The sequence below is a fragment of the Plasmodium gonderi genome, assembly GCF_002157705.1.
Source record: "Plasmodium gonderi DNA, contig: Pgo-contig_29, whole genome shotgun sequence".
Lineage (NCBI taxonomy): Eukaryota > Apicomplexa > Aconoidasida > Haemosporida > Plasmodiidae > Plasmodium > Plasmodium gonderi.
This window is the reverse complement of record NW_021628966.1, coordinates 12786-31750: the sequence shown is the minus strand read 5'-3', so window position 1 is coordinate 31750 and position 18965 is coordinate 12786. Positions and strand designations below refer to the sequence as shown.

Below are 18965 nucleotides of genomic sequence, written 5' to 3'. Positions count from 1 at the left end.
TTCTAATAAGTGTATTATTAAGACATACGTTTGTTCATTGTATGTTTTATGTTAAATATAATATTCTTAATAAATTACATTTATATTTATGGACAAGTTTATTATTTCTTTCCATTAAATATATAGGACTCATAGATATATTTAATATTCATATAAAAATATTTTTATATAATAATTTTATGTAGTCCATTATTACAACATATTTCCTGGAAAATTATATGCCTATTTTTCATGTTGTTATTTTTATCCTAATACATAAATAAATTAAAATTTATTTAACGCTAATATATAATTATATACTCTTTTAACTTATTAATAAACATAATATATACAGAGATAATGTAATATGATAATTTGTTTATTAATATACATATAGAAATTATTTTTATCTTTTACTTAAAAAATTATGTCTGAGTTTGCCTTTTATTTTAAAAAGCTTGGAAATCAAGTTCGTTTGTTTTATATATGATTTGAAAATAATTTTATATGAAATAGAACATTTGGAATTTTATATAATACTTTATAACATTCTAATCTTAATTTAAATATATTAAATTGATGTATTTTTTCATTAATTTCAGTATCCCTTTTTACGCAATGTATGGGAAGTGTATGATAAATTAGATGAACAAGTGGATGAGTCGAGTGAAAACATATTATATCATAAATTTTGTGACACAATTAGAAATAAATTAAATAAAAAAAAAAAAGATATGTATTCTGAATTATGTTTGAAACTTTTAAAAAATTTGGGTATATTTTGCAATAACACAGATTCTTGCAGAACTGACAATGAATATTGTAAAATTTTGAACAACTGGTTATATATTTCCATAAGGAAATATGACCTTAATGGTGGAATTTTTAGTTCTATTTTCAATCTTATTGAAAATGTATCTACTAGACTAGGATATAAAAGTACGTGTCCATATTATTTCTACCAAAAAAATTATGCAGAACCCCTTGCGATTATAATGCTAAGTATTTTTCAGTCTAACATAGGTGATATTAAGGACACATTGATTAGAGATCATAAAGTAATGAAGTGCACTTGTCAAGAATTTGTCGATAAAGTCGTAACAATATATCGACGTGTGAAGAATAAGTATTGCCCTTCAAACCAGACTAATCTTATTGAAAGAGTAAAGAAAACATGTTCATATTTAAATAATTTTGAGACATCATATAATTTATACCTTAAGAATGAAAAATCAATACTAGAAAAAAAAATAAATGTACCATCTTTAAAACCTGAAGATAATACAAGCTTATTCCGATGCAAATCTGCTGGCGAATTTGAGGTATCATTAGGTATAGATGAAGCACAAATTCCACATGACGCAGAAGAAGACTTAATTGTACAGGAATTGGATGGTGCATTAATATTGCTACCAGAATCTGAATCCTTTTTTTCAAGTACCTCCATAAAAGAGGTTTTACCCACAGCTCTTGCTACAACTGCTGGGGTATCTTCCCTTTTGTTTTTAATCTATAAGGTGAATATAATACCCTTTGAAATATAAGAAAATAGTTAAATATATTTTTACGCTATACTTTACTATTAATTATATAATATTTAGAAATACATAAAAAGGATATTATCCTTTTATTAGTTTACTCCAATTGGTAACATGATTCGTTCCAGCATTAAGGTAAAAGCGACAAGAAATTTTTATGGAGTTGAAAAAAAAGAATTATTATACCCTGCACATGACAGTATGGATATAAACTCATATATTCAGAGATATGACATAACTTATGCAAATTTATGAAAACAAAAATTCTAGGATAATATTCAAAAAGTGCGTTTATATAATACTTCGTATGAAATCTTTAAAAACAATTTAATAAAAAGTAATTCAGATAAGAAAATTGAACAACGAAATGTGCTATCATTTAAAGTATGAAATAAGACCATTATTAGAATTAAGCCTAAAAAATAATGTTACATGAAAAAATTTTATATAATACATTATTTTTATAGAGAATTAATTAATGAAAATTAAAAATAAAACAAAAGTTCATTATAAAAAAATAATAATAAAAGATTTGTTGGGTGATAAAAGAAAACATATATTTTTACTATTTAAATTAATTATTCAAAAATGTTATATGCTGTATATAATTTATATAATTATATAAATTATATAGTAGAAGAAATATAATATATTTAAAAATATTAATAAACATTTTAAATAAAAATATATAGACATCATTGTTCTCATACCATATAGTTAACTACTATTATGTACTAAAGAAAATATTGCAGTAATAAGAATAACGTACAATAAAATATATACATTATTCAATAATTGGAAAGTTATGCACATGTAAATAATTTAGTAAACCTTAATATATATTACTATTTATTAAAAATACGCATGTTAAATGTTGTATAATGTTTTCTTTATCTTATTGTTACCTAATAATTTAATTGTGAATTTTGTAAAACATTGATAACAAAAGAACACTCATTCAGTAACAAAGAGATCACTTATTTTTCCTAATTATCATTGTATTTTTTTTTTAATAAAAAAAAAAAAAAAAAATATGATGTATCAAGATAATACATTTCTTAATTTCACAAGTTATGTATATATAAAAAAAAAAAATAAGGTGAAGTAATATTATATTTTTAAGAGATGTATAGTAATTATGATTTTTTGTATTATGTTACAATTAATGATATTATAAAATTCCTTTTTTCATTGTGTATTTTTTGTAATATGTAGTGATTATATATTTTTAATATTATATATAATAAAAGAGCAAGAACAATACTTATATAAGGTAGTATTTGAACTACGTAAACGACTTATTAATTATAAAATAAAAATAAAATAAATTGATAAATATATAAATACTAAATGTCATAAAACTAGTGCATAAAATATTACCATATATTGTTTTAATGTCCAAATAATAACATAAGTGGGAATTTGGATGAAAAATATCATATAAACCTAACGAATATAAATGAAATGGAAAACAAATAAAAAACATACATATTCATATTATATCTGATGCAAAATTTTTAACTTAACATGACCGACACTAATGTATATAATAAAAAAATAAAAAAAATTTGGATAAACAGAAAAAACGGCTTTTTTATATTATAAAACGTAAAAAAGAAAAAACTATTGCAGTTTTTAATAAAAATATTTTGTGTAATTTTAAGTTATTCTGTGAAAATAATATTTTACTGCCAATATTATTTTAATATATATAGAATATACATATATGAAAATAAAATTAACTATTTTTTATAAGGTGAAATAGGAAAAATGAAAAAATGAAACATAAGTTTGTATTCAACAATTATATATATATTAAGCGTACAATTTATAGATTTTTTCAGACATTATTTTAGTACGAAAATTATTCTATAATACATTATCCTTAAAATTCTTCTGTTATTTTTTTGTGTTATGTTGTCTCCTTTATTATTTAAATTCCATGTGTAAAATGTTACTCTTTTTATGAAGTTATATTATTGAAAAATTTACATATATCTTCCTATTTCTAAGAACATCTACTTAATATATGTAGAACATATATATTGTTTATTTAAGTAGTATAATTATAACAATTCTATTAATACAGCATAATCGTAATACAATACATGATTACTTTTGTTATATAGGTAGCATAAAATTAAACTCTTAATAAATTTTATAAAATATATATATAGCATAATATGTAGGAATATATATAATCTTCATTTTCATGGTAGATTAAATCCATATTAGTTGTTATACAATATGAAATCAAAGATATAAAGCATGCCAGAATTAGGATTAACTGATATAAGTTAATATGCATTAATGTTAATATGTTTATATCAAAGATTGTATAAGAACAAAAATTTCCTAATCCTTAAAATCCAATGCAAAAGTAAATATATGTTATGGGTAATCAAAATATCTTGTATGTAATACATAACTTTTTTACAACGAGAAATATATAAAATAAATATATAAGAATCAATATTCATACAAAATACAAACCACAAATTTCTACACATCAAGGAGTATCTTAAACCATAATATTATACATTTTAATTTTTTATGCATTTTAAATATAATTAAAACACACAATTTTCAGTTAATTCATTATTTTTAATTACATTTATGGGCATTATTGCCATGTTATCAAATGAATATTTACACTTATATTTGATTGAATCATTTAGAATAACTTTTTTATTTAGGTACAACTTACCATTGATATATATTCATGATTGAATGTTACAGAAGACAAAATTATGCAATCTAAGATAAATGATTATTTGATATAAATGTATTTTCCAAACTATTTATTTTTTAAACGTAAGAATATATTTATTATACATTTTCATCGTCTATGTTTACAAAATTTAATAATGTCAACACATTAGTATATGTCAAATATTATAATAAGGGTTCATATTAATATTATATCTTAAATAATTATAATATAAACGTACTTTTCTTATTTAAGTAATTCTTTGTACTAATTTACATATTATATTATTTCACTAGCATATATATGATGTGGTGCACCTACTTCTAAGTTAATATAATGACACAGTATAATATATAGAATCATTCATTTTTCACTTAAATTTTAATTTTAATGATCCAATTTAAAATTTTCCTTTTTAATCGTTTATATATTTAATACAAATTATTTCCTTTATACAGGAATTACATATAAGAAAACTATTGCATAATGGAATAACAGTTAATGATATTTGTTATGCATAATACAACTATAAATTCCTTGAATATTATATACATAAATTTTTAATGACTCTAAAAATATAATAATTTGATATATTCTTCATTATGCAGAGAAAAAATATACAAAATAAATTAAAAGTAATATTTATACCTTATGGACAGTTATAATCATAACATTTATTTTTTAATAGGGTATATTATTATTTATAATATAAAAAATTCTATGATATCTATATTTAAGCAGGTACATAATTTTAATTTCATTAGGAATATTTTGAAAATGACAAACTAGGATTACCATCAGCACAATTTTATAAAAAATTGGATCTTCGTCTTTTTAATTATAATAATGTCAATTGGAAGCATAACCAAAATGAGTTAAAAGTGTATTATAAAATGTGTGAAACTTTCCATAGTACACATAAAAGTGATTTTTTTAGAAGACTTTGTTCAGTACTCCTATGGCATCTAAGTACTGCAAATACAATAATGAATGAAAGAAATAATGACTACAATAATTGTGAACTTTTGAATTATTGGATATACAGTAGATTATCTTGGATGTATAATAAGGAACATGCTCCTATTATTAATATGTTTGCTAAAATTCAAATGTTATGGAATTCTCTTGTTGAAGATCCTGTAAATAGATCATTTTACAATAAATGTAGTCCAAAATTTAATATGCCTTATCAACATAACTTAATGAGAAGGAAAAGGTTATATGATTACTGCATTGATTATAATGCACTTCTTAGTATTGCTAAGCTCTATAAGGATAATCGAGATATCATTTGTGAATATTTTAAAAGAAAAACTGAATTATATCAAGAATTTAAGAAGTATTGTGATGAAAAAAATAATTATAAGTGTCCAGAATTTTTTAATAAATGCAAGGAATATAGTCCATCCAAAGCGTTAACTGAGATTAATAATTATACTGAAGCGGATAAAAGTATTTCTGAGAATTCTTCCGTGCAAAGTAAAGATACATTTTCCGCTCATACAAGTGCAGAAAGGGAAACATCATTAGAAGTTCAATCCGCTACATTACATACAAAAGCATCTGGTGGTCATCTTGTATTATTGGATGAACTTGCTCATGGAGATGATTCCTTATTAAAAGTGTATGAAACAGAAGAATTTGCTGATTTATTTATATATCGTGACAGATCTAGTATTGTAAGTGTTTTTGGAAAAACATTTCTTGGATTAATTTTATTTACTATAGTTTCTTCCATTTTGTACAAAGTAAGTATATTTTGTTTTAAAACAAATTAGAAATACATTTATTTTAATAGTTCCCCCCTTCAAAGAAAACAAAAATTAATCAATAAATGTGTTATTTTTTTCTTTTTATGTACAAGTTTACACCTATAGGAATTCAGTTGCGTAAAATAGTTGGACTGAAAAAAAATATTATAAGTGACATAAATAGAAGTAAAAATGTTTTATTTGATTACTCATCAGAATCATGTAATTCAAATTATATGAATGGACAAGAACATTTTGTAGTGTACCATCCTGATTAATATTTTATTATTCAGAATATATTTTAATGGTACATAACATAAAAAAGAAAAAGAAATGAAAAAATAATTCTGCAAATTGCTATTTTAATGAATGAAAAAAATAAAATCATATAAAAATTAATATGTATTAACCAGATATTACAAGTATATTTGTATGAAAATTAATAATCAAAATATTACATAAAATAATTATAAATTACCTTGAAAAAAAAAGTTATTCATGCAATAACTTATTTTATATACATACAAAAATAATACGTGTTTAATTATATTACATGTTATAGATTATTACCTAACGTTAATAATACAATTATTTTTAACATGTTTTTGTAATATTTTCAAGATAATAGAATACGATAACATTATTTAGTTACATACTCTATAAAATTTAATAATAAAACAAATGCATGAAGCAGGAAATTTTCACTACATAAATTTTTTATTTCTCACTTGAGCTCTTTATGCTTAAATTAATGGATATATGTAAGTATATGTGTACAAAATCGAAATCTCTACTTTCTTTTTTTTAATATAATTAATATCATTAATTTATCATTATATAATGTAAATTATATTATTTAAGCAAAATTAAAATTTATTATATTGTTTATATAGTTATATCATGCTCACCACAATGGAAAATAATAGAAACCTTTTGACGTAACAGGAACCGTATCATAAATATTTTTAGTATAGTTATTTATATATATACTTTTATTTTATAATTTGCGCTTATTAAGTTATTCTGTTTACATTCACACCAAAATTCCCCATTATAAATTAGGCATTACAATTATCAATTCATATAAAATATAAATATTACATAATACACACATATGTTATATATTAATACATTAAGAAGAAAAATTTTTTATTAATTCTCAATCATTTAATTATAATGTTAACTATTATTATTATGTTTATATTATGTTAAATCTATTCATTTTTATTAAATTCAAATTATTAAAAGTTCTATTAGAATATTTTCTTATTACGTGCAAAATATAAATTCTATAAATAATATGTAGTGTATTTATTATTAAATTGGAACAAACAAATGTTTGTAATGCTATTTTTAATATCTTTATATTTATTATCACGTACACACTTACGTCTATTATACAACGTATAATTGTGGATTGAAATGTTTTGATTATCATGTTAAAATATGGATTGCATTATTACAATTATATTAAAATTACAATGCTTTACATTTTTTATATACTTTATTATTTCATTTATAATAAGCAATAAAAAACTTAATTTATATTTTCTCTTTTAGGGGGTTATACACTGAAAAGTATCTATCTTAACAGAATATATATACATCATCTATAATGAACATAATAAGGTTACGCTTACTACTTCAATTATTCTTGAATATAAATATGAATTGCAAATTGTATAGTTTTTTTAGTGACAAATATATCATCAAACACTGTAAAAACTTATTTATCCACTATCATAACTTAATAAAAATAAGAATGTAATAATAAATGTTAAATGAAATAATATTAAAATAATATTTATTCTTATACATTCACACAGAATTTTGTATTAAGTTTTACATAAAAGTTTTGTATAAACAAGAACGAAAAAACACAATGCCCCTATTTAAAATTGTTAAAGAATAAGTAGCTTTCCATATGTTATTCTAATTATTAATAATATTATTGCAATTAAACTACTATTTTTTGCGTAAAAGAAACAATATATAGAATTAAAAATTATATATTTTTATATATTTAGTTTGTTTTTGATGAGATATTTCCGACATATGCATATAATTGTAATTTTGTTAAAAATATTATTATAGTAACTACCAAAGTTTATATATTAGTTTAAATAGTAAATTATATGAATTATACAATGAATTAAATCGTAATATGTATGCAAATAATTCATGTTCCTCTATAATTAGTAATCTGTATTTTATTGATCTCGGTCGTTATTTATGTTATTTAAAAGAAAAATTACATTATACTCATTTAAATGTAGTGCACAGATGTACTTACTTCATATAAATGCTTATCCATGTATTAATAAATACTGGTTGTAATAGAGCACATCTTAATTTATCGTATAATTATATAATTCAAAAATTAGGGAATCAGTAACTTCCTCCAAATTCCCAACCACATGACATATGGAATTATATTTTTAATAAGGCTTGTGATGATATTATAAAATATGTTAAAAAAAGAGAAGAAAATAATATTATTTGACATGTTTCGTTATACAGTTATACTATATAAAAATATATTACAAATACGTTATTGCTATTGGAATTATAGTTATCGTAAAATCATTTATGGTAAATATAAAAAAATATTAGATAATAAGGATATATATGGAGAACACGAGGTCCTATTTGTAATGGAAGAATTTAAAGGAAATATGAGAGATATAGAAAATGTTATTATTGTTATAATAGAGAATATATACTAACTTTGCCATTTAATTCATGAGGTAAAAAAAAATATTTTAAAAAAATCAGAACCAAAAACAATGCTTCAAGAAAAGCAAAAACAAGTATAAACTACAGAGAATCACAAAACAAAACAAATTAAAACAGAAATGACACAATAATTAACATTACCAAATGAATCAAATGCAGGAATGTAAAAAATAAGGTTTTCAGTAGCATTAAAATCAGAATAAGGAGACATAAATGCTGTTTCAGGATCATGAATAGCTCTTTTAATATTTTCTATATTAATAATTATATTCATTCTATATAAGATTATAAAAATATTTTAATTTATAAAATTTATATTTTATTTAACTCCATATTGCATTTTATGATGCATAGTACGTATCATATAAATACTGTATTCAAAACAGTAATATGTATTTTTTTTTTATAAATATACATTATATTTATCATTTTTTAAACCAAGGGTACGGAAATTAGAGAAAAAGTTCAACAGAAAAATTAAAAAGAATTTAGATCTAATGAATTAACATGATAGGATGTACAATGATTCTTATGATAAAAGGTGTGGTATAGGATAAAGCTCTGAAGATTACCCCTAACGAACATAATAATAGCTAATAAATTATACATTACATAAAAAAATAAAATAAAATGCTTCCACAAAAATATGAAATATAATTATTCAAATTAAAATATTTTAATATACTAATACAAATATATTCAAAGTTTCCAAAAAGTAAAAAATAACTTATGTTAAAATTGATAATATAAATTTATAAATATTCGAACATACTGAACAATAATTAAAGTTGATAGAAAAAGTCCTTTAAATTTACATCCTATAAAAATGTATTGTCAATTATAATAAACCTAAATTAAATAGATAATGATATTACTATTCAAATGTAACAAATTAGAAAATTACATAAAACTAAATTCTGGGACCCAGTAAAATATTTCTAAATCTAAAGATAAGGATAAATAAAATTTTATATAAAAAAAAAAAAAAATCATGTAAAACATGACATCATATATAATACAAAATATACAAGTATACATTAAATAAAAGAATATAATATATTTGTGTAATTATATTTTAAACAATGCAATGAAATTAAGTATTCGTACGGGCTAAGAAATAATAGTTACTTCTAATTAAATTATAATGCCATATAAATATATTATTTTATATTATAAATATAAGCCTAAGCGTAAATTACTCATATAGAAGTCAATGTAATTATTACTGATTTATGTATATTTTTTAAATAATAATGAATAAAAACAGTAGGAATTTTTTTGAAATTTAGAATGTTACTCGATTATGAATAATATACCATCTAACAAAATAAATCATAATTACACAAGTTATTAAAAAAATATGTAAGTATTATTTATGTTAAATCAATTGTCATCATATTTAATAATATTTATTAAAACAATTATATTTATAGAACAATGTATGTTTTTTATGTTTTACAGACATATAAAAGATATAGTGAAAATTCTAATACTACCTATGATTTTTGTTCTAATATTTAGTGTTATAATATATTTCGAAATATGTAGTATATTATACATTAAATCAAATTGGGAATTAGCATGATTTCTTAACATAGAAATTAACATTATTTAATGTCTCAGAATTATTTTATATGAAAAGTAATTAAAATAAAACATTCTGTTGAGTAGTTAGCATTATATTCACATAACTGAATATTTTATATATACGCTCTCTTCCTTTAAGAACTACAAAATATATGTTTTAAATTGATAATATAACTATTTTAAAAATTCAAGCGTAAAATAATCATCTTTCTAAGATAATACTAGTAACACATTTATTTATTTTTAATATATTCCAACTCATTATCAATGTACAATAAATATAAATAATTTATATTAGCATTATATTATTACAGAATTCTACTAATCAAAATTTTATCCTTTTCCTTAAATTATAAATTTATATATATTTAAAATTGTATATATTTTTTGTTCATATTAATTATAGTAAAATTCTTTTATGCAGCTATTTTTACTTCTGAATATATATTTTTTGTAGATGTAATTATTTTTAGCTGCGTAAACCTTACAACAGCAATATACAATTCATTCATTTTTATGATATTTTTGTATTTATTCTACACTTTTAAATTTATTTTTTTATTTATTAATATACGTTTATATATAAAATGCGTTAACATATTTTTAATAATAATATATGCATATATTTTATATTTAAATACATATGCCTATAAAAACAATACTAATTTAATAATGGACAATAATATGAAAATAGAATATATATAATTTATTTCTTTCAGAAAAATTATATTCAAAGTTTTTTAATTTTATACTTACAAGACATTTATTTTATTTTTTACATAGTTATAACTATGATGATAATCAATATAGAGACATCGAATGTAATATTTTATTTTTCAAAAATTATAATATTAGGAATAATAAAATATATGTTTTTTTTTCCTCTATTCTTATTAATCATATTTTGGTAATTTTTTAACCCATATATAAAAATCTTATACCAAAAATTCATGAAATTAAAAGAATTTCTCCTTATACAATATTTATTAAATGATTATTAAAAGTAATTAAAAGTAATATATATTTGTTTTCATTTGAATTTCTTCCCCAATTATTTGTGTGCAGATAAGCAGTAACGAATTAAACTATTATATATTATTATAAAATAGAGAATATATTTGTTATCATATAGTAAATATTGATTAATTAATAAATCTAAATAATATTATCACAAATTTCTGAATACAATATCTACATACTAATATTTATTAGTAATATATTTTTAAATATAAAGTCTTTCGTAATATATTAATAGTGGTATATTATTTAGATATGTATCTATGAATTTATTCAATGAAATAGCACTATAAAATATATAAATTCTCATAAGAATAAATATTTTGTGCAAATAGTGGTCCTATACATTTTATATGTTTATACGTGAGCATATATGAATATGAATTATTATATGCATGTTGTAATATTATAAAATTCATTATAATGTTTAAAATTCTATGTAGGTATTACAAATAACAGAAGGATAACATAAACACAAAAAGAAAAAAAAATATTTATAAAATAAATTTTTGAATTCTTGTTAATACATATTTTCTTAAAATAGCTAATGTAACAAACAGAATCATAGGAATTATTGCCTATGAATTATATTTTTAAAATGAAATCTATAATGTTTTTTTATAACATAAGCAATATGAAAATATATTTCTATTTAAACTAAGAATTAAAATATAATTTTACGTATTTTTTTCTTATATATCTGATGATTATTTATGGTCTAATTTAAAAATGCACACTAAAGACGCATGTAATTACATATAATATTATTTACTATTAATCTGCAAGAAATATGTACAATATAAAATTATTTTATATATACCATATTTCAAAGATAAATATAAGAAAAAAAGCAAGTAAATTATATTTTAACTTTTATATGAGGTGCTATATATACGATAATTTTCAGCTAAAGCGGTAAAAAAATATTTACTGAAGGCATGTACTTAATATTTATTATAATCACTTATAAAAAATTTATAATATATACACTAATTTAAGTTAACAAATATATATTGCAGAATAAACTTATAAAATATGTTTAAATGGTCATTATATAAGCAAATCTTCTTATAGTGATTTATGAAATTGAACTAATAAATTAATAAAGTGATAAATATATACATATAACCATTCATTTAATAGCTCAAATAATTATTTAATTTTAGACAATTTCTCATCAAATAACTCAATTGTGAAGGAAACAAATTATCAAAATATTCAAAATGATGAAAAACATGATTCATTATACATTAAAAAAAAATCTAAGAGTTGTCAATCCATAAATTATAAATATTTATGGGTACAGCGGAGATATAAAAATATGATTAAGTAAAAATGCATAAATACAAACTGTCTAATATATATTTATATTCATGACAGTAATGATGTGGTTATGTGCATAATTGTATAAAACAATATATAAAAAAATATATATAATATAATGAAAATTAATAGGTAATTTGTTCATCTTAACTAATTATATGCCAAAAATTATAGTATATAAATGCGTTCTATTGTTTTACCGAACAAATACATAATTAGACATTATAAATAATAAAATATTTATTTTATTGAGTTAGAATAAACCAATATATAATGCAGTAAATGTTTTCTATATAATATATATATGAAAATATTTTTATTTAAATGATTTTATATAAATTTTGATAATACAAAAACAAATAATTAATATATATATATAGACCAATGTGGCTATGCGACATGTATATATATTAATGTTTGCATGACATTGAATAATTATTTAATGCTCCATGTATTACTTAGATATAATTCATATATAAATAATTGAATTGAGACTCTAATATTATATTAATGAAAAAAATAAACATTTTATTATTCACATACAATAAACACTAAATGTTAAACCATAAGCATGGATGTTTTTACTCACATGTATGAAATATAAAACCTAAATAATTCTTTTCCAATAAATGATAATAAATTTGTAATTCAATAAAAACATTCTCCATTTGTAGCAGAAATATGGATTTTCAGTTGAATTAGTATTTTAAATATATATAAAAGAGATACATCACTATATTAATTCTGTCTTGTGATATATAAATTTTATTTATTTAAAAATTTATCTTATATATCGATTTAAATCATATTATGATAATTAATTATATAAACGTATTGTTATAATTAATTAATATAAAATATAAAAATATAACTAAATATGTTATGTTTTTTCTTCATAAAAGCACATTAACTTAATAGCATTACTACTAGAGCATAATTCTTCATTTATTCTAAATATGTTCTATTGTTATAAATATTTCCCCGGATAAACTCTTTATTTAACAGATACACATTTATTATTGTATACGCAAATTTACTCATTCTTTTATTGCTAATATATATTATATCTTTTTCTAGAATGTGGAATATTATTTCTAGATCTTTCATGTTGTTCATATACTAATTCTTCGTTAAAAGACTTAATTAAATTGTTTTTATTTATAACACGATTTGAGAATATTCGCCCAAGAGGTGTGAACTATTAAATAACAAAAAATATGTATTTAGGTTTACTTCTGTTATGTATGTTTTATGCTAGTATTTTATTATTAAATTATTTTTAATTAATTATATAGAATTTTCCTTAAAAACCATTAACATTTTATTATTACATTGAGTAGAAAGAAAGCAAGAAATAATGTTCCTAAAATTGTTACACAAACTGGAAAAAAAATGTTACTCATTAGTGTTGGACAATCACAATATTTTTCAGTTTTTAATAGAGAAGTATAGTTAATTTTTTCATATTTATAATCATTAGGACAATAATCAGGTTTGGTTGAATTATGTGTGCTATCTTTAAGTAGAGAGTTATCTTTACACAAGGAGAATAAAATACTAAGTTTAGCACAATTTGTTTTAAGAGTGCTATTATCATAATTTGATTCATCATAACAAATAAATTCTTCAGGTTCTCGTTTGTAACATTCATTTTTATCGGAAATCACACCAGCTGCTGGTTTATCATAATATGAATTAAATCTTTTACATACCCTTTCAGAATAATATTCTTCTAGCTTTTCCCATAATGGTTCAATATAAATATCCCACCAGCGTGTGTTATCATGGCACTTCCCAAAGTGAGTGTAGAAACTTTTTTGTTGATTTAACCATCTATTCATAACAGCACATGCTACATTATGACGTTTTTGATCTTTTTTATTAAAAAATTTTTCGGCAATTGAATAATTATTATAAAAATATAAAGCTACATATTTTAAAATAGGATCAGGGAACTTGTAAATATAATTTAAATACTCCTCGTGTTCTATGTTAACTGCACGAGGGTACGTATTAAACTTTTCATGAAAATAAGAATAGCATATTTTTTTCTGAATTTTAATGAGAAAAATGAAAAAAAGTAAAGTATATAATATTTCATAATAAAAAGAATGTTTGTTGTATATATATAATATAATTATTAAATTTATATGATAAGAAGTCTCTCTTGAATCATTTCATAAAAAAGGTAAACATACCCTCTTATATGATTCTGGACAATCCATGAAATCATTACCCATTTTAAAATACCTATATGGACAAATAAATATATAACTTAGTAAAATTATAATAGATGAAAATTACATCTCCATATATATATAATATATGTGCAAAAAAACATATAATGCTAATATATTATCTTGTGTAATCAATTGAATGAATTTATTTTCTGAACTGTAGACTATATTAGTTATGTGGTTTTTCTATATTGATATAATGTGCCTATATAAATTAATATTCTCAAAAAAATAAATATTAAAGCACCTTGTAATGATTTAAAATTAGAAAATTAATAGTAATAATTAATTTAATGTATTATTTTGTGTAATATATCATTATTTTATATAGAAACATTATATTAAGTTATTACAGAAAAATATTTTTATTTATGTTTATTATTTAAATAATATTTCAGTAAAATTTTTATTATTAAAAAAAATAATATAGTACAGTAATTTTTTTTACATGTATTATTCAATTGTTTCATATAAATATGTATTTTAATAATAAATACAAATAATCAGAGTTGTAAATTAAATTATATTTTGGATATTTATAATATATTTTAAAAAATTATTTTATTTTTTTCGCAAATAAAAATATGTATTTAACCTTATGTTTTAAATATATAGGATGAACACCTCAAAAAATTACCATCAAAAATAAAGTATGCTAGTTTCGATAATGCATCTGATAATTGCAAAAGCTCTACTATTCAAACAAGTTTAATGAGACTTAAACAAAAAAATTTGTGGATTGAAAGTGTCTATGAAAAAATAGTTAAAGCCTTATGTCACGTATATAAAATTGAATCAGAAGAAAGGCTTCAGACAGATGATTGTGATTACCTGTACTTTTGGTTATATGATTTATTATATAAAAATATAACAGAAACTCATTTGATTTATACTGTTATATCGACGATTAATCATATTCTGCAAAATAATAATGGTAAACCCATATGTGATTTTGATAAATATAATAATTATAATATAATGAAAGAAAATTTCACGGATATGAAGACTTTATTTGATTATTCTAAAGATTACGATCATATCCAAAATGATTTAGACAAACATGAATCGTTTTGTAATATGGATTACAGGAATCTTCTTCTAAAATATGCGAAAGTATATAAGACCATAAGGAGGAACTGCATACCCAATATTAAGCATTATTCATATTGTAGTCTTTTTATTACCTTTTTTAGGAGAAATAACTACTTTTTAATATCTGAATTGTCATGTACTCCATGGGAAAATAAATCTAATATTACAGAAAATGGAAAAGGGACACATAAAAATATAGAGCTATACGAACATATGGTTTTTGATGAACAAAATTTAGAATATAAAATTTCAAATATCCATTCAGCTTCTTCTTCAAGTATGGTCGCTGCTCCTATAATTATAGGAATTATAGTTTTTTCTATTATACTGTTGAAAGTAATTATAAATATGAAAAAAAAATATATATGTATCACATTATATTAAATAAATTTTATTAATACTTAAATAGTTCCTACAAATACTATAGATAAAATAAATACTATATATACCAAATTTTCATTAGTTTACTCCGGTTAGGTATTTATTAAAAAAAAAATTACTAGGGAATTCTAAAAGAACACGTAATATTATAATGGGTAAGAATATAATAGAAGATTACTCGATTCATGAAGATATAGAATCGTCGAAAAGATTTAATGTAACAAACAGTAATATATAATTTTTCTATTTATGGCTCGCAAAAGAATATTTTTGTTATAATTATCATTATCCCGATATATATTGCGGTATAAATGTATTCATCTAACAAAAGAATTATTTTTTTTTGGAATAATGAAAGAGTAATTTAAAAATCAACATATAAATTATAAAAATTTGTTTTCTTCTTAAATTACAAGATCTTTATGCCTTCAATAAGCATAAAAATATTGTAAAAATTATATAAATGCTAATAACAAAATATGAAATAAATCAGAATAAGATTTATTGTTCAATACGTGTATTTATTATTATGTCTTATTATTTATTGTTAATTTATTAGTATATTATTATTTGGGGTTAAAAATAACTTTTCTTTTTTATTACTTATATTATTTTTAACTGAAGAAGAACAATAGAAAATATATTATATGATAAAAATGTATGAATATATGTTATATACACAAATTTCTTATATTAATGTTTAGTATATTATTGCTATATTACTATAATATTATCGTGAATATATGAGTTCAAATTTTCGATTTTTATTTGTTACATATAAAGATAAATACTTCGATATTTAAACTGATATAAATTATAATAAAATAATCATTAATTTATATACTTTACTTTTTACTATTTGTATATTTATCTATGATTTTGTTTTTTATTTCAGTGATTTTAATGAAAATTTTATTATAAGGAAAAAAAAATATGATGTATATAAAAGTACGTTTACTTGTAATAAATGTTTTAATTAAAAAACTATTATTAATACAGCTATTTATTTTGTATATAATATAAAACATTATATATTTTAAGTAGTATTAATAAAAATAAAATAATTATAGAAATTCATAAAAATTTGCACATCCATATATAAATAATCGATGTATAACATTCAATTTTTTATACTTCCTATTTGTATTTCATTATGTTTATGTGTAATTTAGTATTGATTTTGGCATATATGTTTATAGATTTTTACTTTCTAGTATATTCTATAGTTTTTACAGTAAAAATATTTATGCACATATATATTAAATATTGGATTTTTAAACATTCAATTTCATATAATTATAATATATGTGTATGTATTAATATTAATAGGCGTTATGTATTTAATAACATACATCTAACTTATTAATTGTGAATCTAGGAAAAATAAGGTGTTGTTCTATTATTTTTCTTTTTACAAGGTATGTGAACATATTATGAAGTTCATTTTACACATATATTATGTTTTTTTGTAATGTATGTTTATTAATGTTATTGTTTGGTTGTATTTTGTTATTATCTGAATACTGTTTAAACAATGTAAATTTTAATTTAATTTCTATACTACGCTTTTACATATTTCGAAATGCTTAAGTTAAAGGGACATTTTGAATTTTATTTTTAAAACTCTTAAGTTTACAAAAGCTGAATTAATTGTAAAATGGGAAATATGACATATGTTAAATAATATAAGTATATTTTTCCATGTATATAATATATAAATATTTTTGTTATTCCTTTTGGTAAAAGTTATGAGGAAATGAGATTCTATAATTATATAAAAAATTATGAAATTGATGTAAGGATAACCTTTCATATATATTATATATAGCTGAAATATGGAGTTGTAGATATATGAAAAAAGTATTAAATTGACTAATTGTTATTAATACACCATAATTCAATATTCCCGTAAACGCGAGAATAGGGAAAATTTGAACATTATAAAAAAGAATAGTAATCGGATGTTTAAAAGAAAAACCTTATACCTATATGCTCAATGATAAAAAAGAATATACGAAAGCATATACCTTCATCACTATACATTTTTTATTTTTACCCATTTTATTTAATACATTTTTTGAATACCTCTAAATATATTTATGCTTTTTATTTTTTTACAACGTAGGCACTCTATTCTATTTTTAAAATATATTTAAAATTCTTCGAATATAAATTCTCCAAAAAACAATTATATATAATATATCATGTTTTATTTATACATATTAAGAACATATGCAATACTAAGCTAAGATAAATTATAAGATTTACAAGGAGAAATTTTTTAAAGCATAAGGCTAATAATTATATAATTTTAAATTATATTCTATAATATTTATAAATAGGAAATAACATTATGTCCCATACAACATTCAATTATATCAATAGATTATGGTGAAAATAAAAAAATATAATATTCAAAGTATTTTTATTTTAAAATAATTCTACAAATTTATATTTCCTACTTTCCTTGTTTTATTTTATAATACCTTTTAAACATTTTATCAGCTCAAATGTATATTACGTTTTTTTTTCTAAAATTTTTTTTTTTTTTATTCTATATTACACAATTTTTTTTTTTTGACATTTATAATGTGTCAATTTCTGAAATTACAAT

The 18965-nt window shown here is 20.1% G+C and overlaps 4 protein-coding genes across 4 annotated transcripts; 3 read left to right on the top strand and 1 right to left on the bottom strand.

Annotated features, from left to right (window-relative positions):
* Positions 1–406: 406 nt before the first annotated feature.
* On the top strand, positions 407–1772 carry PGO_000320 (variable surface protein; the record flags this gene model as incomplete). Its single annotated transcript, XM_028690750.1, has 3 exons — positions 407–448; positions 582–1496; positions 1614–1772. 3 exons carry the CDS (start codon positions 407–409, stop codon positions 1770–1772), a joined length of 1116 nt encoding a protein of 371 aa, XP_028546551.1.
* Positions 1773–4829: 3057 nt separating this feature from the next.
* Positions 4830–6256, top strand: PGO_000315 (variable surface protein; the record flags this gene model as incomplete). Its single annotated transcript, XM_028690749.1, has 3 exons — positions 4830–4862; positions 4992–5975; positions 6092–6256. The coding sequence occupies 3 exons, from the start codon at positions 4830–4832 to the stop codon at positions 6254–6256; spliced, it is 1182 nt and encodes a 393-aa protein (XP_028546550.1).
* Positions 6257–13692: 7436 nt separating this feature from the next.
* PGO_000310 (variable surface protein) lies at positions 13693–14881 on the bottom strand (the record flags this gene model as incomplete). Its single annotated transcript, XM_028690748.1, has 3 exons — positions 13693–13839; positions 13973–14692; positions 14840–14881. The coding sequence occupies 3 exons, from the start codon at positions 14879–14881 to the stop codon at positions 13693–13695; spliced, it is 909 nt and encodes a 302-aa protein (XP_028546549.1).
* A 445-nt stretch (positions 14882–15326) lies between these two features.
* Positions 15327–16589, top strand: PGO_000305 (variable surface protein; the record flags this gene model as incomplete). The annotated part of the gene is made up of 3 exons (XM_028690747.1): positions 15327–15356; positions 15494–16306; positions 16434–16589. 3 exons carry the CDS (start codon positions 15327–15329, stop codon positions 16587–16589), a joined length of 999 nt encoding a protein of 332 aa, XP_028546548.1.
* Between the last annotated feature and the right edge of the window lie 2376 nt (positions 16590–18965).